Source organism: Notechis scutatus, chromosome 3, assembly GCF_049901735.1.
Source record: "Notechis scutatus isolate UNSWTSFEM ecotype Mainland chromosome 3, rNotScu1.2, whole genome shotgun sequence".
NCBI classification, from domain to species: domain Eukaryota; kingdom Metazoa; phylum Chordata; class Lepidosauria; order Squamata; family Elapidae; genus Notechis; species Notechis scutatus.
Genome location: NC_142011.1, coordinates 203,279,701 through 203,303,787, shown reverse-complemented (window position 1 = coordinate 203,303,787; position 24,087 = coordinate 203,279,701). Strand labels below are relative to the sequence as shown.

Here is a 24,087-nt window from a genome sequence, read left to right as displayed (position 1 = left end):
AAATAACTGAAAATCTGAGTCTTCAGGAATAGTTTAACCTTATTTACGACAAACTGAATATCTATTAAGTGTTCTTTAATTTTTTAAAAAAATATTTGCATTTAGTATAGCACGGGAGAAAATAACCTAATATATGTAGACGTATTATCCCAAGGGTCTTCAAACTTGGCAAGTTTAAGACTTGTGTACTTCAACTCCCAGAATTCCTGAACTAACATGACCGGAGGAGGGATTTTGGGAGTTGAAGTCTTAAAGCTGTCAAGTTTGAAGACCCCTCCCCTTAACTGAATACATTATTAGATCTTTCAATCTTTTTCTTCCAAACACTTTATTTTCCATCCGTGACAAAACATACATAGCATGTTTCTTCTCAAATCATGCCTGATTTGCATTCTTGCTCATCTCACTCTACAAAAATAACCTTTTCCATTTGTAACACTTTTTTGCTGCAGATTCACTCCTCTGTCTCATTCTTCCTCCCTTGTCTACAAATTCCAGACAGTGAGAAAAAAGCCCACACTTTGATCAGTGATAAGCAGGGGAATTCCTGAGCCACAGGAAAAAGGTTTAAAGACCCATTTCTTCCACTTTGCTTCATCCTTCCAGACATTTCAGTTCTCTCACTTATCCGTTTCGACTGTCTGTTGTTCGTGTTTGTTTGTTTTTCTGGCCACCAACATGTAGGAAAGAGATATCACATCGCAGGCAAATTCCAGATTTTTGAAATTCTGTATTAGCACACATTTGTGGGCTGCCGCAGTCAAGAAGGATTTAATTTATCATATTGGAGATTACGTTGAGACTAATGAGCAAAATTTCCTTAGGTATATATGAACTTACACTTTAGCAAAAACAAGGAAATTTTCACACACCAAAGGCATGGGTATCTGTGGTAATGGTCAGTGGCCTGAAGTTGACCAGATGAAACAAGTTCCACCCACTTTTAATTTGTGTCACAGGCATTCTGTGGACATCAAAAGTGGGAAGATCTTTGATCATGCCTACTATTTTGAAACCAATGATTGTTACTGCAAATGCAGATACAAAAAAACAAACCCCAGCGAGGGTGTAATTTGGGTGTCAAGGAGCATACATGGAGAAGCCACATCAAATAATTAATTGGAAACGTGCCTTTGAGGGCCTCCTTGTCTCTTCTGCAAAAGATGGGCTTTAAAGGAAAATTAGGTGGTTATTTTAAAGGTTTAAGCCTGTCCTAAGGTTTTAGATCTCAACAAGTAGCAACGTTTAACCCGCTGTATCTGAATTCAAAAGCTAAGCTGGGTTGGGTGAGGTTAAGATTTGGGTGACAGCTCACAAGGAAATACCAATAATGGAATAGATCAGGGTCGACAACCTTTCGGACATCAGGCACCACTGAACTCATAAATTTAAATCCCTCAGACCAGTAATACGATTTTTTTAAAAAAAGATAAATAGTATTTAGTGCAAAATAAAAAAATGCAAATAATTTTTCTGCGGGCCACCAAAAATTTTTTGCGGGCTACCAGTTGTTGACCACTGGATTGGATGATCTACAAGGTCCTTCCAACTCTGTTAATCTAAACATACTTTGTTCTATGTAAGAGAAACAGAAACTGTTTTTCCCCTAAACCAATTTAAGCTTAGGGGCTCCACCCTTCTTCCCCTGCCCCGTGTTCAATGCCTATAAAAATACATGACACATTAGTTCTTTTATTAACACAATTCCTGTACTGTACTAAAAAAGAAAAGGTTAGATTTCATTCCACAGAGCAAGAATAACTTCCCTCCAAAATATAAATAGCAGAAGGCAATTGGCTCTCTCTCCTTTTCTCTCTGTCTCTCTCTGTTGGGTAAAATCTGTGTCCTCTGAACAAAACTCTTAGCAAGCATTTTTGGAAACAGATAATCCCTTTGGAGATTATTTTGGTACTCCTCAAAAATGCTCAGGCATGATCACAAATTCAAATTCTACTAGACTTTATTTTTGTTTTAAATCCTGTTTCATTTTAAAGATGATCCTGAAATTTATTTGGACTGCAATGTAGGATTTTCTATCACCCTCTCCTATTGTACAATTCAGGCAGGGGTGGGATTCAGCCGGTTCGGGCCGATTCGAGTAAACCGGATGTTAAATTTACATCTGGTTCATTGAACCGGTGGTTGAACTGACCGGCTGGCCCTGCCCACCCCATCCTGTCACTCCCACGTGGCCTGTTTTGGATGCGGGTAAGTTCAGGGTCTGCATGGAGACTCTGGGAGGGTGAAAGAAGAACCCCTTAGCATCAGATTGTGTTAATAATAATATACAAAATATTAATACTCTGATGGCCATTTTGAAAAATCTTTTCTTAGTGAGCACCTAGAAGTCAAGAGGAATATACATGCCAAATTTCAAGTTTGTAGGCTTTACGGTTCTGGAGATTTTGTGATGATACGTAAGTGGCATTTTGCTATACTGCTCAAAAAAATAAAGGGAACACTTAAACAATACAATGTAACTCCAAGTCAGTCACACTTCTGTGAAATCAAACTGTCCACTTAGGTAGCTGATTGACAATCAATTTCACATGCTGTTGTGCAAATGGAATAGGCAACAGGTGGAAAGCAAAGGCAGTTAGCAAGACATCCCCAATAAAGGAGTGGTTCTGCAGGTGGTGACCACAGACCACTTCTCAGTTCCTATGCTTTCTGGCTGATAGTCAGAAAGGTCACTTTTGAATGGTCACTTTTGAATGCTGGTGGCGCTGTCACTCTAGTGGTAGCATGAGACGGAGTCTACAACCCACACAAGTGGCTCAGGTAGTGCAGCTCATCCAGGATGACACATCAATGCAAGCTGTGGCAAGAAGGTTTGCTGTGTCTGTCAGCGAAGTGCCCAGAGCATGGAGGCGCTACCAGGAGACAGGCCAGTACATCAGAAAATGTGGAGGAGGCCGTAGGAGGGCAACAACCCAGCATCAGGACCGCTACCTCCACCTTTGTGCAAGGAGGGACAGGAGGAGCACTGCCAGAGTCCTGCAAAATGACCTCCAGCGGGCCACAAATGTGCATGTGGCTGTTCAAACGGTCAGAAACAGACTCCATGAGGGTGGTATGAGGGCCCAACGTCCACAGGTGGGGGTTGTGCTTACAGCCCAACACCGTGCAGGACGTTTGGCATTTGCCAGAGAACACCAAGATTGGCAAATTCGCCACTGGCACCCTGTGCTCTTCACAGATGAAAGCAGATTCACACTGAGCACATGTGACAGACGTGACAGGGTCTGGAGACGCCGTGGAGGACGTTCTGCTGCCTGAAACATCCTCCAGCATGACCAGTTTGGCAGTGGGTCAGTAATGGTGTGGGGTGGCATTTCTTTAGGGGGCCGCACAGCCCTCCATGTGTTCGCCAGAGGTAGCCTGACTGCCATTAGGTACCGAGATGAGATCCTCAGACCCCTTGTGAGATCATATGCTGGTGTGGTTGGCCCTGGGTTCTTCCTAATGCACGACAATGCTAGACCTCATGTGGCTGGAGTGTGTCAGCAGTTCCTGCAAGACGAAGGCATTGATGCTATGGACTAGCCCGCCCATTCCCCAGACCTGAATCCAACTGAGCACATCTGGGACATCATGTCTCGCTCCATCCACCAATGCCACGTTGCACCACAGACTGTCCAGGAGTTGGGGGATGCTTTAGTTCAGGTGTGGGAGGAGATCCCTCAGGAGACCATCAGGAGCATGCCCAGGCGTTGTAGGGAGGTCATACAGGCACGTGGAGGCCACACACACTACTGAGCCTCATTTTGACTTGTTTTAAGGACATTACATCAAAGTTGGATCAGCCTGTAGTGTTTTTTTCCACTTTAATTTTGAGTGTAACTCAAAATCCAGACCTCCATGGGTTGCTAAATTTGATTTCCATTGATAATTTTTGTGTGATTTTGTTGTCAGCACATTCAACTATGTAATGAACAAAGTATTTATTAAGAATATTTCATTCATTCAGATCTAGGATGTCTTATTTTTGTGTTTCCTTTGTTTTTTTGAGCAGTGTATATAGATTGATCATACATATATTTAAGTTCGATTGTATTCTTCAGTTATTTAATTATTCTATATAACATGTTCAAAATCACTCTCATTAAAATTCTAAATTCCCTTTGTTATTAATTCACCTTATTTCTGTCCATAACCAGAGATTATCTTAAATAGTCTATGAAATCCACTCCTCATCGTTAGATCTGCAGAAGGGCTTCTCTTACTGATCTGTCAGGTTCTCAGAGGAAGAAATAAGATCCTGCAGACAATCCTGCAGCCAGGAGACCTCACTTTGTTAACACTTGTCGGTGGTGTCTATTTTGTAATTAAAAAGTTCCCACATCAATGCGGGGGTTTAACCTCACATTCCTTCCGTCTCATGTGCTTAAATTTCATCCCCTTTCAAATATGTGTAAATTTGAGGTAGAGCGGGAATTCTAATTGAAGCTGGGTTCAAACTGTTTCAGCAGATCTTAAGGAGAATTTTTCATGAATGAAAACGACTGTTTGGGAGTGGTGCCAGATCGGTACTGCCTGTTGAATTGAAACATGAGTCGCGCATAGGTGGTGATTTTAAGAAAAGGAGATTCCCTGCTTTGGAAAAAGGAATGAGGGCATAGATAACAGCACTGCTATTGTAATAAAATATGAATGAATAGCATTGCTGCGTTTTTTTATATAGCTTGTTATGTCCTTGATTATCAAAGTCAGGGATCTTTTTTTTAAATAGATTAAAAGAGTTGGAAGGATCATCTAGTCCAACCCCCACCCAAGCAGGAAACCCTGCACCATTTCTGACAAATGGCAGTCCAATCTCCTCTTGAAAGCTTCCAGTGATGAAGCTCCCACAAGTTCTGAAGGAAACTTCTGTTCCATTGGTTGATTGTTCTCACTGTCAGAAAATTATTTCCAGGTTGAATCTCTCCTTGTTCAGTTTCCATCCATTCTTCCTTGTCTGGCCTTCAGGTGCTTAGGAGAATAGCTTGAACCTTTCTTCCTCTCTGTGGCAGCCCCTCAAATATTGGAAGACTGCTATCGTGTCTCTCCTGGCCCTTCTCTTCACTAGACTAGCCAAGCCCGGTTCCTGTAACTGTTCTTCATATGCTTTAATCTCCAGTCCCCTAATCATCCTGGAAGTGTTGGAAGAAATGTCCATCCGGGTTCAGTTCCAAGTGGGAAGAAAGACATTGGAAACATGGAGACTGCTTGGAAGGATGGTTTAATGGTGAAGCAGAACCACCAAGCATGTGTGATTCTGGGTAGACGACTACATGGAGAGTGAAATATATTTATACCCTCTCTTGGGCTTTGAATTTGAGCTTCCTGTTCCTGTGGCAAGGGATCCTATTGGAACCAATCCTATTGCTTGCAGTCAGACTCCCCTGGGGCTAGGCAGTCACAGCTGAGGTTTTCTGTGTCCCAGACTTGGTTGAATCTTGCTGGGTAATGCAATGAAGGGAAATTTCCTATTGTGGCTGAATGGTTTTGCCCTGAAGAATAATCCCATCATCCTGGAGCTGAGGTCTTTTGTTTTATAGATAAGCTGGCACCAAGTACCTGCTGGGGGCAGGGAGCTGGTTTTTTGTTTTGTTTCTGCTTCCTTTCAGATTTTTATTTCTCTTTTAGGGGAACTATTCTGCCTTTCCAATATTTCCTAGGATATTTCATTTTTCTAGGAGAGGGGCGGGTGCTAACTTCTACTGCTTTCGAAGGCACAGAATGATGGGATTCACATTTTTTTTTTTTACTACTGGTTCTGTGGGCATGGCTTGGTGGGTGTGGTGTGACTTGGTGGGCATGGCAGGGGGAAGGATACTGTAAAATCTCCATTCCCTCCCCACTCCTGGGAGAAGGTTACTGCAAAATCCCTTTCCCTCCCCACCCCACTAACCTGCTTTCCAGTTCTGTTCTCTTGTGCAAGGTAACAAAAGAAGACCCAGATGATCAGCTGGGACTCAATGGGAGGCAGAGAATAGATGGGGGGCGGGGCAGTCAGAGGTGATATTTGGTGGTTCTCCAAACTACCCAAAATTTCCACTACCAGTTCTCCAGAACTGGTCAGAACCTGCTGAATACCACCTCTGCACAGAGAGATTCGGGGAAAAAAACATTTTATTTATTTATTTGTTTGTTTGTTTATTTGTCAAACATGAACAAGATAAAAGGGACATTATTTGGATTGCAGAAGTAGATACACTGTCAGTTTGGAAAATGGGATGAAGATATACTCTATATTCTTCTGATGTCATTACATGATAAAATCATTCTACTGCTGGTATCAGGCGCTTCTCTTCCTCCCTGCTGGTGGGTTGTTTATGATGTAATTTTTAAAGAGGAAAAAAAAAAAAGAACACTATTTTACAAGGGCAACAAGTTAGAATCCTGAAAATATGGGTGAACTGATTATATGCCAGAGAATTCCATCAGTATTTAGCCACAGACTCCATGTCTCTGTTTCCAGTGGGCAAAAATATATTTTCAAAGTCTCAGCTGGTCCTTGTTCAGGAATGTCCAAACTTCGTCTCTGTCAGGAACCATGAATAGCTTCTTTTAAGAGCAAGAGATCAATATGGGTGAGAATTCTATTCTAAACATAGTATTTGGAACAAGGAATTGTACTCAACAACTGCAAAAGATGTTAACCTTAAATTCCATGTTTATTAAAGATTTTTTTGGGTAGTAATTTTGTGAAAGTTTATAATTACAGTGGTATAAACTAATACAAACTGAAAAAGATAGAAGACAAAAAGAAAAAGTAAGAGGTACAGAAAAGAAAAAAAACACAGAGAAAAGGAAAAAAGTAAGAATAAAAAAAACTTTCTTCCCCCTTCCCACCTTCATTCATAGTTAATTTATAATAGATACAGAAACAGATTAACAGAGTTGGAAGGGACCTTGTAGGTCATCTAGTCCAACCTCCCTCCACCCAAGCAGGAGACCCTACACTATTTCTGACAGATGGCAGTTCTGTCTCTTCTTGAAAGCTTCCAGTGATGAAGCTTCTACAACTTCCGAAGGCAACTTCTGTTCCATTGGTTGATTGCTCTCACTGTCAGAAAATGTCTCCTTACTACTAGGTGAATCTCTCCTTGATCAGTTTCCATCCATTATTCCTTGTCTGGCCTTTGGGTGCCTTGGAAAATAGATTGACCCCCTCCTTTCTTTGGCACCACCTCAAATATTGGAAGACTGCTATCATGTCTCCCCTGGTCCTTCTCTTAACTAGAATAGCCATGCTCAGTTCCTGCAACCGTTCATCATACATTTTAGCCTCCAGTCCCCTAATCATCTTGGTTGCTCTTCTCTGCATTCTTTCTAGAGTCTCAACATATTTTTTATTGTGTGGTGAGCAAAACTGGATGCAGTATTCCAGGTGTGGTCTTACTAAGGCTTTATAGAGTGGTAGATCTCAAAACCTCTTTGAGATATCCTCCAGAAAATGCTTTACAGATGCTACTGTCTTTCACTTCATTGAAGAGTCCAAATGCCAATTTAAATTGTGCATATCAAAAGTCAAATCTCAGCAAACTGGGATCAGATCTAGCACTTGGTTTTCCCAGGACATCAAGCCATGGTTTCATTTTGCCAGGGTTTATAGAAATAATCCCTACTGCTTAAACCACACATTGTATTATTCTAGAATATTGGTTTACCACTACAACAGATAGATATAACCTAGGCCTGGATAATAAGCCAAATTGAAACACAAATGTATTTAATCTAGACTCCTTTAAAAAATTGGCTTTATAGCTTTTCCCCAAAAAATGTAATTGTAACAAACTGGGAATGGACATAATTTAAAACCCTGCCAAACTCTTTTCAAGAGCTCCCTTCAAAAGATACTTCAGATAAATTCAGTCATGTTCAACCTCTGGACCAACAGTCTGTCTGGAAGTCCTTCTAGCCAGATCCTGAGCTCTTCTCACAGTGATGTGTTTTAAGATTGTCTGGCTGTCATTGTGGAAGAATTAAACGGCTCTATATCTGACAGTAGGATTCCTACTGGTGGTGGGATTCAAAAAATTTTTTTTTACTATAGATTCTGTGGGCGTGGCTTAGTTGGCATGGTGTGTCTACTGCAAAATCTCCATTCCCTCCCCACCCCACTAACCTGCTTTCCAGCTCTGTTCTCCTGTGCAGGGCAACAAAAGAAGACCTCATCAAATTAATTCAAATACCAATGAATGAATTATAGGAAATCTGATTGTATTATTAATGACAGTAAGATGCTTAGCCAGGAGACAGTGGGATGGCAAAATCTTCTTTTAAGATATTGAATTTACTAGCTGGAAAAGTAAAGTGTATAATAGGCCAGAATACAGTGATAGATGATTGGTTGGCTGGATCTTGCATGAGGCAATCCGCACTATGATTGTTTGTCGTAACTATAAAGAGGGAGTTTCCCTTTCCCCCCACCTTTTTCTTCTTTGTGACCTGTATACTGTTTGATTTACCTCATGATGTTCCTGACTATCTGTCTGATTTACCTCAGGATGCTCCTGACTATCTTGTCTGCTGTAAATTGAAATATTACATAGATTTATTTATCAATAAAGGAGAATATTTGTAGCACAGGGTTGAACTGAGTATAAACTGACAGCAAACAGCACTCCTGCTTGCACTGATGATGTTACCTAGTTAGGGTAATGGAATGTCTGCAAGAAAATAAGCAAGCTCAGAGAGCACCAAGGACCCCTCATATTTATTTATATAAAACTACAAGCTTGTGTCAGTCTCTCCCACTTCATTTGGACAGCTGCTACACAATTTCTTGACATCCTCTATCAGTTTAAGTGTTATCTGCATCTGATGCTACAGCTTATGAAAATTGTTTCCTTTTAATAAACTTGGTTCATCACCCAAAATGATTCCTGATTTCTTTAAGCTAGATGCAATATTTCTCCCATAAGAGAAAGAATTGGGCATCCAGCTTGTTAAATCATTTTAAATGAACAGCATTGGTATTTTTCAAAACATTTAACACTAGGATTTACTGAACTGGATCACATTACTATTTTTTGTGTGTCTATTCTTTTCTGCAAAAAGCTTCAACAGCATCTTACGGTGTTGCTGGGACACCTACTGGACAATGGTTAAAATATACAGCCTGGCACAAAACTGAGTTTTTAAAACCAGCTGTAGCAAATGCTGGAAGGTTTCCAGATTCTGAAGAAGATTTTAGAATTTGATCTTGAAAGGGGAATATGCTGCAACTTCATGCAAGATATGTTCATAGGAAGGATATTGAAGAGAGGTGCAAAAAAAAAATCACCACTTTATTTATTATTAAACAAACCATGACATCTTACAACATTAAAAATCTACAATATAAAATTGTAATCTCTCTCTCTCTAAAAAAATAGCATACATTTTTTCAGTATGTCTCCTGAAATGTCAGTCAAGATTATAATTGAATGGGTGTTGAAATACAACACCTGTAGCAGATTCCACTTTTAAATTTACATCAAAATTCGATGATAGCCCAACTAGATTTAATGCTTGGTATAAAAATGCAGCAACGTGAAATGATAAATAGTGTAACCTGTTCAGAAAGACAAAAATAACACATAAAATAAGGGTTGCTGTTTTTCAATGAGTTTTGTTTAAAAAATAGGTCTATATGCACCATCTAATTAATTGAGCACAACTGCCCTGTAGCTATTCCTTCTAGTATCTCCTCCTTTTTGTGCTTATGTTTGAGCTTAACAAAGGTGCATCTAGTTTCAGAGCCACAATTTATGTGCTACCTCTCCCAGATGATGTAGAAACTTGAAAAAGGACTGGCTGCTTTACAGAATAGCAGAGACATTCTTGGTTCATATTCATGTAACATCTGAAGCGCTTCTTGCAAGTTATTTCCGAAAATAATAGATATATAGAAACCCAACATAGTAAGACATTTCCTGCCAGATGTGCTACCTGCACTGAGGCTAGGAATAGCTGATTTCTCTCTTTACTGACACTTCTATTGTATAAATATTCTCATTGCTTTGGAGCCACTTTTATCCCTAATAGAAGCTGCCATTAAAAAAAATTTGATTCTTCACTCACTTTCCTATCAAGAGATGGACAAACCTGTATTTGAAAATCCTTTAAAGATGTAGCTGTAAAAAAACCACAGACATACAAACAGGAACATAAATTTGGTATCCATCCAACTTGAATAGGCAAGGATTTCTGTGGGGTCCTTGAAATTCTCTGAACTTGGTTGTTTTCTTGCATATAACAGAATAACAGAGTTGGAAGGGATTTTGGAGGTCTTCTAGCTCAACTTCCTGCTCAGGCAGAAACCCTATACTATTTCAGACAAATGGTTGCACAATATCTTCTTTAAAATGTCTAGTTGGAGCATTCACAACTTCTGGAGGCAAGTTGTTCTGTGGATTAATTGTTCCAATTGTCAGGAAATTTCTTCTCAGTTCTAAGTTGCTTGCTTTTCTCCTCGATTACTTTCCATCCATTGCTTCTTGTCCTGCCCTCAGGGGCTTTGGAGAATAGCTTGACTCCCTCTTCTTTGTGGCAGCCCCTGAGATATTGGAACACTGCTATCGTGTCACCCCTAGTCCTACTTTTCATTATACTAGACATACCCTATTCCAGCAACTGTTCATATGTTTTAGTCTCTAGTCCCCTAATAATCTTTGTTGTTCTTTTCTGCACTCTTTTTAGAGTCTCAACATCTTTTTTACATCGTGGTGATCACAACTGGATGCAGAATTCCAAGTGTGGTCTTACCAAGGCATTATAAAATGATATTAAACAGATCTTGATTTTATCCCTGTGTTAATATAGCTTAGAACTGTGTTAGGTAATGTCATCAGTGGTAGGAGGATTTTTCCCTACTACTATAGAGAGCACCAACATGAAGACACTAATGAGACCTTCCTCATGTTCCCTGTAATTAGTATCTCTGATAACAGAGGATGGAGTGAAGAACTTCTCCACAAAATTCTACCACCCAAACATGTTGCTATAGAAGAAGTTGATCCCACACTGATTCCCAGCAATTCTGGATTTTATATGTTACAAACACCCACTGTTGCATTTCCCATCTTACTTTTTATCTATGGCAATCCTTCGTATGCAAATGTATCTATTTATAAATAGGCAGATCTATACATTCATTTATGTCCTGGGGGGGAAACCCCCACCATTTTGGTTTTTTAAAAAAAGTCAAGGATGTCCTAGCTATGCTCAAAGAAACAAGAGAATTGCTACTGCAGTCTACTTGAAATGTTTCTGCCAATTCTGCTCAGAAAGAGCTACTGTAAATAGGCCCAAGTCTCCACAGAAGAAGACAGAAAAGCCCTGAGGATAATTTCCAATCTTCTGTCCTCAACAGTCTTCTGTTCTTTTCCATTAATCTTCTCCCTGTGGTCCTTCAACAAAGACCTTTTAATCTGTTCTTTCAAAACCAGTAACTCTGCAGTTGCTATGTCTGTACATGAAGTCCAACCATGTCTGCTGGAAAGGATTGACAATATTCCCTTTCTTCTTAATCTCACCTTTTGGGGGTGATTATCAAGGAATAAGGTATCCCGTGAAAAAGCCACACAGCTGAAAATTGTTTCATGTACAAATGCTTTTGTGTGAGGTTCACCTTTGTTGTTCAGTCGCTAAGTCATATCTGACTCTGCAGTTTGCTCAAATTCATCAGTGACACTGTCTAACCATCTCATCCTCTGCCATCCCTTTCTCCTTTGGCCTTCCATCTTTTCCAACATCAGGGTCTTTTCCAAGAAGTCCTCTCTTCTCATTTAGTGGCCAAAGTATTTGAGCTTCAGCTTGAGTATCTGAAGTTCACTTTTTGGCTATATTTGTATTAGAAACAAGAGGTAGCTAAGACCCTCTCAAGAAAAGTCATGAGACTAAATTCAAGAGAGAGCAGCAGTAGTTTTTATTTCTTGGAATATGAATATTTCACCTCTTGAAAAGCAAGGTTAATGAAATCTATATATATATAAAAGCGAAATACCACTCACGCATCATCACAAAATCTCCAGAACCATAAAGCCTACAAACTTGAAATTTGGCGTGTATGTTCCTCTTGGCTTCTAGGTGCTCACTAAAAAAGAATTTTTCAAAATGACCACCACAGCATTAGCGTTTCCTATATTATTATTAACACGCTCTGATGCTAAGGAGTTCTACTCCCCCTCCCCACCTGAAAAGAAATCTGTTCCAAATGCAAAACACAAGCAGCGGAGAGGAGTTTCAGTTTCAGAGCAGCAAGCAGCTTTAGTACAGAACAGCTGAGCTAAGCCACGCCCAGGCTCCTTGCTGTCTCCTTGTTCACACAGCAAATACTGCTTCACTTTCCAAACAGCCCTCAACTTTCTCGAACACTGACAGGACACTAGCCAGATGAATACCGATGGACGCTGATAGGCAGAGGCAGATTTTTTCCCCTTATTTTCCTCCTCCAAAAAACTAAGCCCGACCACATAGTCTTTTAGCGAAGCACGGGTATCGAGCTAGTAGTTCATAATATGGCTAACAGCAAGCCTTGTGTTAACTCTGGGAACGTGGGCGCAAGAACAGAGACGAGGCATAGAAATAGTGACTCCAACTCTTTATTAGTGACTTCAGAACAGAGCGAAAAGGCTTGGGCAGCAGCAGCTCCTTTGGTTTGAGTTTGCCGCGCTGGGAGCATCCAATCAGCGGCGACCCGCTGTCAGCCAATCAGATCAGCCAAAAACGACCAATCACGATCCGCTATCAGCGGGCCAATCAGAAGTGCAGGTTTACAAACCTGTCGTGGAAAGAAAACTATTAGACTTGCAAGCCAACGAGCTTGCTTAGTACGGAACACCTTGAATCCTAAATTAATTCCATGCCAATAAAATAGTGATGATCTTCCCAACATTAGTACAGAGTTTGGGGGAGCCGTCTCATAGCAGTTACATGTTCATCTTGCATGGGTGATCTTCCTTCTCTCGTTCTTATGCTTCCTTCAAAGGGAGTTTCTGCTTTCCCTCAAGATCTGCAAGCAAAGACGATTAGAAACACAACTTCAAAGGTTTTCCAAAAAAAGAGAGGCCCTGGCTAGTTTTTCCAATAAGTCCACAGATCCTAGTGACTTGTCATGCCCCTGGTGGAGACTGACTTGGAGGGAGAGGAGGAACAGCTGACAGGGAGTGGAAGTGTGGCTCCGGAGGTTGTGGAGGAGGCTGGGGAGGGTCAGAGGCTGGCTGAGAGGTCAGAGGAGGACCCAGGCCCATCCCCTCTCCATCCTAGGGCATGCAGGGAGGAGAGGATAAGGGAGAGATGTGGTCTACTTGGGAGGAGAGGGATTTGATCCTCTTCATGGGGTGTAGCTGTGACAACTGAATAAGAGGATGGACATGCGTATGGGCGAGCGCTGAAAACAAAGCGTGGAAATATCTCTGGTTTATGATTCCTCTCTGCGTTTGGTGTCTTTCCCAGTGTGTGTTCAGTTATCTGTGGTCATCCTCCAGCCCATATCTTGCCTGGTTTGTGTTGCTTTTTCCTCCTTCTTGTAACTCTTTCTGTGGGAATTTTTGGTCTTCCGTCAAGGATATTTGGAGCTTGGAAGTTTTCTGCAACTGTGTTTGTTTTGTATCCCCACTCTGGGTCATCACAGACTTCTGCTCTGGTTGTTCTCTAAGCATAGTTACTGCTAGACTTCATGATTAAGTCAGTGTGCTGTGTTTTCACATCTTTCTTATCAGGTTGCTCCAGTAGAATGGGCCTCCTTTCCATGAAAATCAGCTGCTATATACTTAAAAAAAAACAAAAAACAGTCAGAGCAAACAGAAACCAAGGAAAATAATGTCCATTTGGACAATCCTATCTGAGATTCTCCCTATCTTTTTGGTGATACCCTTTTAAGTGGTGATTTCTTTTCTGAAGAATTTTGTTACATTATTCTCATGTCTCTCTCTCTTTTAAAATCTCCTTTTCTCAGGCATGGATTTGTAGAAGAATTCCGTATACTAAAGGGGAGAATTAAAAAAAAAGCTGTGTTATCTCTGGGAAGTGAGAAAAGATGCCTCTTATAGGAAGATACCTGATCACTTCCATCTTGACACTACTTCTTCTCTGGGGTGGAGAGAAGATTAAAGCTCAAAGGGCAGGTAAGTGCAGGTATTGGTTGCAAGACATGTTCATTTAAGAGGGGCTTTACTTGGGACCTTATTAAAAAGTTCTGAAAATTACAGTAGGCAATACAATTCATTCACCACTTGAGATTATTTTACATGTAGAGATAGTCCTCAACTTAACAGCAATTCATCTGAGACTGTTCAAAGTTACAATAGCATTGAAAAAAGTGATTTATATGTCAACGTTCCAGAAAACCTCCACTCCAACAAGTAACTCCGAGATGGACATCTTCTCAAAAGTTCTGTTTTATTTGGATAGTCAACTGGCACATCTGGGGAATCCTGAATCTGAAAGCTCCGCCCTTCCTTGCAATAAGTAAAAACTACAAATCCACCCCCATTGCACACTTCATTGCATCACATGGCCCAATCACCCTCTGTCCCAACTTGAGACGTCTCCTCACCCAGGTGCAGAAATAACATGACCTTGATTTAGAAGAAGAATGCTATTATATCTAACCACATACACTCCAAGAAATTCCCTCCTCCCATTTTCCCAGGCTCAAGAATGTAGCAGTGTGGAAGCGTCTGGTGTCAGTATGGCTCCCAAAGCTGACATTATGAGTGTTTTTCACGCTTAATTACCTTTGCAGCATCTCCATGGTCATATGATCAAAATTTGAATGCTTGGCAACTGGTTCGTATTTATAACAGTTGCAGTGTCCAGGAGTCATGCGATCACCAGTGGTGGGATTCATTTTTTTTTTTACTACCAGTTCTGTGGTCGTGGCTTGGTGGGCATGGCAGGGGAAGGATACTATAAAATCTCCAGTCGCAGGTGGTATTTGCCAGTTCTCCGAACTATTCAAAATTTCCACTACCCGTTCTCCAGAACTGATCAGAACCTGCTGAATACCACCTCTGATGATCACCCTTTGAGACCTTCAGACAAGCAAAGTCAATGGGGCGGCCAGATTCACTTAACAGTCATGTTACTAATTTAAAAAGTGCAGTGATTGACAACATCCGTGGCAAGAAAAGTGTCAACATGAGGCAGAACTCACTGAACAACTGTCTCGCTGAACAACAGAAATGTTGGTTGGTCAATTGTGGTTGTAAATCAAGGACTATCTGTATGGCCTCAGATCTTGGAGTACTCATCTCTCATGATCTAAGTGCTACAGCCCACTGTAACTACATAGCTAAAAAGGCATTAAGAGTTGTTAATTTAATCCTACGTAGCTTCTTCTCTGGTAATAACACACTACTAACTAGAGCATACAAAACATTTGCTAGACCTATACTTGAATATAGCTCATCAGTCTGGAACCTGATGTATTGCTCTTGAGCAAGGAAGATATGCTCTGCTTAGACGCACCAGTTGGAAACATTGAAAAAGCATTTGCTGTTTTTTTTTTCATAAATTAATTTCAATTCATTTTTCATAAATTCCATTTATGGGAGCAAAGTCAAACAGTGTCTCTGCCACTTAAAAATGGAGAGTAGCTTCCCACTTCAATGGGCCACTTTTGAAATCATTGTTGAATACAGAACCCACATTAGGTATCTGATATTAGCACAGTTGAGAAAATCCAGAAATATTTCACAAGAAGAGTTCTCCACTCTTCTACTCATTGCAGAATATCTTATGCCACCAGACTTGAAATTTTAGACCTAGAAAACCTAGAACTACGCCGCCTTCGGTCTGATCTAAATATAGTATATAAAATCATACATTGCAATGTCCTACCTGCAAATGAATACTTCAGCTTCAACCATAACAACACAAGAGCACACAATAGATACAAACTCAAGGTTAACCGCACCAAACTTGATTGCAGGAAATACGACTTCAGCAACAGAGTGGTCAATGTCTGGAATACTCTCCCTGACTCTGTGGTTTCTTCACCAAACCCCAAAAACTTTAACCTTAGACTATCTACTATTGACCTCACCCCTTTCCTAAGAGGTCTGTAGGGGGCGTGCATAAGCGCACCAATGTGCCTACCATCCCTGTCCTATTGTTTCTTTTTTATTTTTCTTATATGTATCCATTTCCTGTATTCATAACTATGTTTATAGTTATACCTATTATCTTGTAAGCGATTGACAAATCAAATAAATAAACAAAAAATAGAATACAAAGTACCCGAGTGGGAAGGGACCTTGGAGGTCTTCCAGCCCCATACTGGTCAATGAGGCCTCTTTATTAAATCATTCTAAAATACCAATGCTTGAAACAAACAAATATCCAACTGAGTTGATGGATTACATTTGGCACATCTGATTCTTTCAGTGATTCTGTTCAAAGGGTTGCTTTGAAAGAATGATTGGGTTAAATTGTTTTCAGACCCATTTTGCAGCTTGCAAAATTCTTCTAGCTCTTGCTCAAAGTGAGAGCTTCATCAAGGACTTTCACCTGAATATCCTAGGTGAACTCCACTGAACATGACAAGACTTGCTTAAGAAGTATGCATGCAAATACTCTTGTAGCTCTCACGTAAAAGCTACACAACCCTACAATTGTTGAAGCATTTTTTGGAATCAATAAAATTGTTCATTTTAATCTTGGAGCTAAATTATTGATTCATATAAAGGTGAAGGATATGTCCAATCTCAATCATCACTAGCTAGACTTCAAATGTGACAGACATTCATCCTGCTGTTTATTTATTAAATGGGCTGCCAGACTTCGGGCAGTAGAAAACAGGGACAAATAAAATAGAATAATACAAAAGACCCTATAAAAGAGATGTCCAGAAACATCCAGCTATAAAGGTAGTCTCAACTTATAGATAGAATTCTTTATTGGCCAAGTGTGATTGGACACACAAGGAATTTGTCTTGGTGCAAATACTCTCAGTGTACATAAAATAAAAGATACATTCATCAAGAGTCAAGAATCATAAAGTACAACACTTCATGATAGTCATAGGGTACAATAAGCAATCAAATCATACTAGGAAACAATCAATATAAATCGTAAGGATACAAGCGACAGAGTTATAGTTATACAGTTACAAGTGGGAGTGGATGGGTGGTAAGGATAATTATGATCATAATTAATCCAAAAATTTCCACCGCTAAGCAATATAATTATTAAGTGAATTTTGCCCAATTATACAATCTTTTTTGCCACAGTTGTTCAGTGAATCACTCAGTTGTTAAGTTAACACAATAATTGTTTAGTCAATCTGACTTCCCCATTCCCTTTGCTTGTCAGAAGGTCACAAAAAAGTGATCTCATGACCTTAGGACATCATAAATATGAGCCAGCGGCCAAGCATCCAAATTTTGATCATACGGCCATGGGGAAGCTACATCAGTTGTAAATGTGAAAAATGGTCATAGGTCACTGTTTTCAGTGCTGTTGTGAGTTCGAATGGTCACTAAGCAGAGGGTTGTAAATTGAGGACTACCTATGCTTCAAAAGCAACTTCCGTACCAGAGTCCACCAACCAGTCTAGAAGACCTAGAAGAACCATGTTTTAAAGTCCCAAAGGTGTTTTTTTTCAAGAGGGAACTGGATTTTCTGGTTTTTCTTTGAAGGCATTTCGCTTCTCATCCAAGAAGCTTCTTCAGCTCTGTTTTAAAGGTTTGCTTAAATAGGGTCAGGATAAGGACCATAGAATTGTATGGGGAGATACTGATCCAGAAGGTAGACACTATGACAGAAAACACCTGCTTTCTGGATCTAATATATGGCGCCCAAAACATTCAGACTTTGCCAGATTGTGTAGATGAACAAAAGCTGTGGAAGACAGATGCCACGGTGCCTCCATTCCAGTAGAAATGGAATTCACACCCAGCTTAATTTATGATCTATTTCTTGAAATATGTGCTTCCGAGCACATCATTTGTAAACCTATATTTAGCTACTATATATTGAGCATACACACACACACACAGAGAGATGCTTCTTGCTCCAATAAGATAACGATTCTGAATATTTTTGCACTCAGTGAGTCACCTACATGTCAGGTTTTGTTTTGAATCTTGCTCTGTTAAACCTTCTGACTGGTGTTAAATAGTTCTCCAGACTAATGATTAATAAAATCTAACAGCCCTGGTTAAGAGAGAATGTGTAGAAATGTAGAAACAGCGTGACTGGGTGGAAGGCAGATAATCTGATATACCCAGGCATTTTCAGCTTGTGGCATTAAAGGGGAAAGGAAGGAGGGAGAACAGAGCATACTCTGTTGGGAGTTACTTTCTTTCTTTCTTTCTTTTTTTTAAAGTTGTCTCATAGACATGCAAACAGAGTAGACAAAAGGGGCTGAGCCAAGACAGCAGCCGCCAGGGAGAGAGAGAGAGAGAGAAAGGTGGGGAAGAGAAAGTTTGCAAACTGCAGCAAAAAGCTGGATTCGGAACTAGTTTTAGACACCGCCATTAAGGCAGAACCTCCAAGAAAATACTTAGCAGAAGGTCTGCCAGGTGAAACATGTTCAATGCTTTGGAGAAACAGAGAGCTGCTGAGTCATTTCTTCAGGTAGACTTTGCTATGTTGGAGAGACATGTCTATGAACGTTGCCCTTCTCCTGGCTGCCTTTCTCTCCCGCGTCTCAGGAGCCTCTCGTATTTCCCTCGCAGGTTGTAAGAACGTTCACTATGATCTGATCTTCCTGCTGGACACGTCCTCCAGCGTGGGCAAAGAAGATTTTGAGAAGGTCCGCCAATGGATAGCCCACCTAGTGGACACGTTTGAGATTGGACCAGACAGAACTCGTGTTGGGGTCGTCCAGTACAGCGATCAGCCAACGACTGAGTTTGACCTTGGGAGTTATGGGACTCAGCAAGAGATCAAAGAAGCTGCAAAGAGCATCAAGTACTATGGGGGGAATACGAACACTGGAGATGCCCTGCGGTACATCAATAGTTATAGCTTTTCCGTACAGGCTGGCGGGAGGCCAAATGATAACGCCATCAAGAAAGTTGCGATCCTCCTGACTGATGGCAGGAGCCAGGATTACGTCTTGAGTCCTGCCTCGGCAGCGCATAAGGCTGGCATCCGGATTTTTGCAGTGGGTGTTGGGGATGCCCTCAAAGAAGAACTGGATGAAATCGCTTCTGAGCCAAAATCAGCCCACGTCTTTCATGTCTCTGATTACAATGCTATTGATAAGATACGGGAGGAGCTGAGAAGACGGCTTTGCGAGAGTAAGTAAATAAGCCACGGACCAAGAAATTGTGGAAGGCGCATAAGAGTTGTGGTGGTGCAGTGGTTAGAGTGCAGTACTGCAGGCTACTTCTGCTGACTGCCGGCTGACTGCAATTTGGACAGTTCAAATCTCACCAGGCTCAAGGTTGACTCAGCCTTCCATCCTTCCAAGGTTGGTAAAATGAGGAGCCAGATTGTTGGGGGCAAGAGGGTGACTCTGTAAACCACTTAAAGAGGGCTGTAAAAGTACTGTGAAGCAGTATATAAGTCTAAGTGCTATTGCTATTGTCCATTGAAGGAGTGCTAGGAAAATATATTAAAAAATTCGTTTCAGATTCTTATTGCAGATAGTCTGAAGGCATGCACTTTTATGCTGCTATGTGTCAGAGCTGGAATTTGATGCCAAAAAAGTGTTGGGGACAATATCCATCCTTCTGAGGTGGGTAAAATGAGGACCCAAATTGTTGGGGACATTTTGCTGACTCTGTAAACTGCTTAGAGAGTACTGTAAAACCCTGTAGAGTGGTATATAAGTCTAAGTTCTATTGCTATTGGTTGATTTAAAGAAGAATAAGCCTTTGAATTTTAAGCCTCTCTCAGTGTGGGAAAAGGACCGTGTTCTCAAAAGCCTCACCAGTAAAACTAGACCACCCATTAGTAAATGTATTGCAAAATTTATGCCTTGGTTTTTTATGTAGCCATTTCAAATGTTTCCTTTCTGCAGGGAAACAAACAGAAGTGTTGTCTATGGAGAGTATCAATCAACCAGGTCATGGTTGTCCCCAAAGTGGTTTTTCCAAAAGGCAACTGGATTTGCTTTTCTTTTTCCTTTGAAAACATTTTGTTTCTCATCCAAGAAGCTTCTTCAGTTCTGACGTCAGTTAGAACTGAAGAAACTTCTTGGATGGGAAGTGAAACATTTTCAAAAAGAAAAAAAAACTCAAGAAAATCCAGTTGCCTTTTGGGAAGTGTACCTTTGGGACAAACTGAAGTGGTTTGCATCAAAATTTAGAGAGAAATGTGCCATATGTCATTATGGATACTTCTGGACATTCTTCACTGCAGAGAGCCCAACTTGGCTTTCTTCCCTGTCCTTTTGGATTATTTCATCAGGATAAAGTTTGAAAAAATCTTCTTTTCAAGGGACTGGCTAAAATATTGGCTAGATTTAGTGCTTGAGGGAAAGTTGGCTGCAGGATAATCTTCATGAGTGTTCACTTTGAATGTTATCCATTGATTATATTATGGGAAACATTATAATTTGTATTTTTTTCCTTTAGAAAGGAATAAGCACTGACATGACAGAGTAACAATTGAACAATAATACAAGTAGGTTCTTATAGTGAGTTTGCTCAGATTTGGGGTAAAGTATGCATGAAGTTAGAAGCTTGGAAAGGAGATTTGAAGATGAGATTTGTGGTGCTACATTTAGAAGAGCCAATAAGATCTACCAGGCTTTACATCATTCATGAGTGTCTATCAGCTTATAATTACAAAGTCAGCATGGTAGCTGCAATGATATGATATATCCACTTAGTTTTTCTCTGTTTTGCTTCTTTACCTTTTAGCTAAAATCAATATAGCACATAAAAAGTAGGCAAGGCTTTGTCCACACCTCTGCAGCTACCATCTTGGCTGTTTGACCCAATCCCACAAACTATCTTCATGCCATGGATGAACATGTCCATGCAGTTGGATGAAAAGTATGGCAACTAGCTTGCTGTATGGGAATAATCCCCACTTTGTAGAAGTCTGCTGATGAATGGTGACAAGTGATAGAAACATCTCTAGGTTGGATGTGGATATTCTGTAGCTAAGCAGTTGTTTGACAGACTGACAGTTTTATTGTACTTGGGCAACTGTTTTCCTTGAGGCAATAATGATTTGTGGTTTGACAGGCAGACAGAGACGGAAGGATTTAAAAAGAATCGTGTGAGTGTGTGTATTTGCAGAGGTTCATTCTCTTATGTGCCACATTTTGGGCTTTTTGATCTACGTTCTGTTCAGATTAATCCAGGGATCTACAGGTGGACAAGTAGATCCAGATTTTAGTTGATCAGCATGTTATCTAGATCTCATGGGATTTTGTACTTCAATCAAAGTTAACATCTTTAAATTTTAAAAACCATGTCTTGAACCTAATTTTGTTTTATAAACCTTTTGCATACCTAGTACTGAGTAAATTTGATTGCCCAACTAATTAATGCTCCTTACCACTTTCCGTAGTGTAGCACATGGCTTGTTTTGAAGCTGCTTGGCTTGTTTTGAAGCTGCTTGATTATTTGAGTTAATTAAAATTGCTGGGTTTATGCAGGGTCCTGAACTCTACTTAAACCAGACAAAGTTATACCCAAAGGCTAGGCTTTCTACCTTTCAAGCTACATGAAAATCTCTAGCTGTTACACATTGGTGAATCTGGCTGACATTCTCATTTGATCGATGTCACACTTTGCTGTGATAATACATCACTCCATATTGGAGTTTACAACTTAAAGAAGGAAAATAATAACCTTCTAGGGAATCTGGCATGACAGATGAAAGGAAAATTATTTTCTGTCTTCTCACACACAATGATGCGGTCCAATATAATAATAACTCTACCTACAATGTAGCTTGGAAGCAATACAACAAGACTAAGGTGTTTTGTCATATTTCTCTCAAAAAGAATTGCAGCTTTTAAAGAAATTCTTAATGATGTTAGGGTCATTGCTTTGGAACAATCTCTTCATTTCAAGAAATAATGTTCCCCCTCTGAATTGACTTTGCCTCCAATGACATTCATATTTATCAAAATCTGAATATGTCTCATATTGTAGTATTTATCTTATTTTTACGAGATTGAGTGAAAAAAAAATCTGGTCTATTACTTTCTGAGTATGAGAAAAGTTTTAAAACTGTCTCCACCAAAACCAGGTAATTCTTTCAAGTGTATTGATCTTTCTTCTAAATCTGTTTAAAATGTGTACAGGTAGTCTTTGATTTATTTTTTATTTTTTAATAAAATTTTATTTCCGTTTTCCACATATTAAAAACATCTTTTTTAGTGAACAGCATGATTCCAGGTTATCACATTTCCATACAAACATGACTTTAATTTCATACTCATCTTTTACATTTAATTTCATATTTTATCATTACTTTACATATTTTTTATCATTTTTGTCAGATACTTTCCTCCAGCTTATTTTATATATTTTTTCAATTCATTACTTGACCTGTTTTCTTAAACTTTAAATAACTCTCATATCTTTATATTCATTATACTTTATGCTTTTATCTATCAAGTTTGCAATTTCATTGCATATTCTTATTTCATAATTCTAAAAATTCCATCTCAATTCAAACATTTCAAAAAAGTTTCCCCCACTTAGAGTCTGACATCCCTATGGCTTATATATCATTTAATTAATCCCCCTTTAAATCCCAATAATTATTTAACTAAAAAATCAATAACAATAATCTTCTAACAACTACATTGCATATATACCTTTTAGGTCAGATTCCACAAGTTTCCCCTTTAATTACATAAAAAATAATTATGATTTCAAAAATAAAAATTAATCTATTCAATTCATCATAAAGACTGATATTATTCTCTTTACAACAATGCTCATATTTCATTTCAGCTGTAATCTATAAATTCATTAAACGTAGTTAATAAACTTATCAGGTAGTCTTTGATTTAGAAAAGCTCATGTAGTGACCATTTGAAGTTTCAAAGGTACTGAAAAAAAGTGACATGATCATTTTTCACACTTGTGACTTGTGTAGCATTCCCATTGGCAGGTAATCAAAATTCAGACTTGGTTACTGATTCATATTTATGATGGCTGCAATGTTCCAGAGTCATGTGATCAGCTTTTGTGAGCAAAATTAATGGGGAAGCCAGATTCACTTAACAACCATGTTATTCACTTAAAGAGCTGCGGGGATTCGCTTAACAACAGTGGCAAGAAAGGTCATGAAATGGGGCAAAACTCACTAAACAAATATCTTGCTTAGCAATAGCAATAGCACTTAGATTTACATACTGCTTTATAGTGTTTACAGCCCGCTCTAAGCAGTTTACAGAGTCAGCCTCTTGCCCCCAACAATCTCTGTCCTCATTTTACCCACCTCGGAATGATGGAAGGCTAAGTCAACCTGGAGCCTGGTGAAATTCGATCTGCCCCAATTGCAGGCAGCCGGCTGTCAGCAGAAACAGCCTGCAGTACTGCACTCTAACCACTGTGCCACTTAGCAACGTAAATTTTGGGCTTACTTGTGATCGTAAGTCAAGGGCTACCTGTCAGGGTTCCAAGTAACGCACCCATAGCAAACAGAACTCCAAAGCAATAACGAACAGGTTTATTTGATATATCATATTGGCACAAACTGGTGAAAACTGACTAAAAGTTCTCATGGTTTTCACCTAATTCAAAGTAAAAGTCCCCCCCCCCCCTTTCCCAAACAATCAGCCACATGGTCCAAATTAAGATGCTATCCAGTTGCTTGGAAACTTCACTCTTCCTCTTTTCAGCCACCTGTGGGAATGTCCTTGGTTCTCAGGGGAAACTATTTTGTTTTGGCTACAAAATCCAAACTATCCCCCCCCCCCGCATCCCTCATCACCATTTTGTCAACACTGAAGCTTCCAAGATGGCCTCAGTCAAGCCAGCTTCAGAGTTGACATTACCTGTATATATTTATTTAAATGTTTATTATTTATTTAAATTTAAAGATTACTCTGGGCAACATATTAAAAATGCTTGCAACTGAAAAGCACAAGTTTTAAAAATGTGCTTTAAATGCATCACAACCCCGAGATGTTTTTTCCCCCACTTTGATACAGATGTTTAGCCTGCTGTGGATTGCTTTGCCTCT

The 24,087-nt window shown here is 39.8% G+C and overlaps 1 protein-coding gene across 1 annotated transcript in view; it reads left to right on the top strand.

Moving 5' to 3' along the window:
- Window positions 1-24,087, top strand: part of COL22A1 (collagen type XXII alpha 1 chain) — a 231,925-nt gene that overhangs the window by 25,754 nt on the left and 182,084 nt on the right. Inside the window, exons 3-4 of the mRNA XM_087962222.1 lie at window positions 13,931-14,099; window positions 18,657-19,223. Of these exons, the coding sequence (XP_087818348.1) occupies window positions 14,012-14,099; window positions 18,657-19,223 (655 nt within the window). The 5' untranslated portion in view covers window positions 13,931-14,011. The remainder of the gene's footprint in view (window positions 1-13,930; window positions 14,100-18,656; window positions 19,224-24,087) is intronic.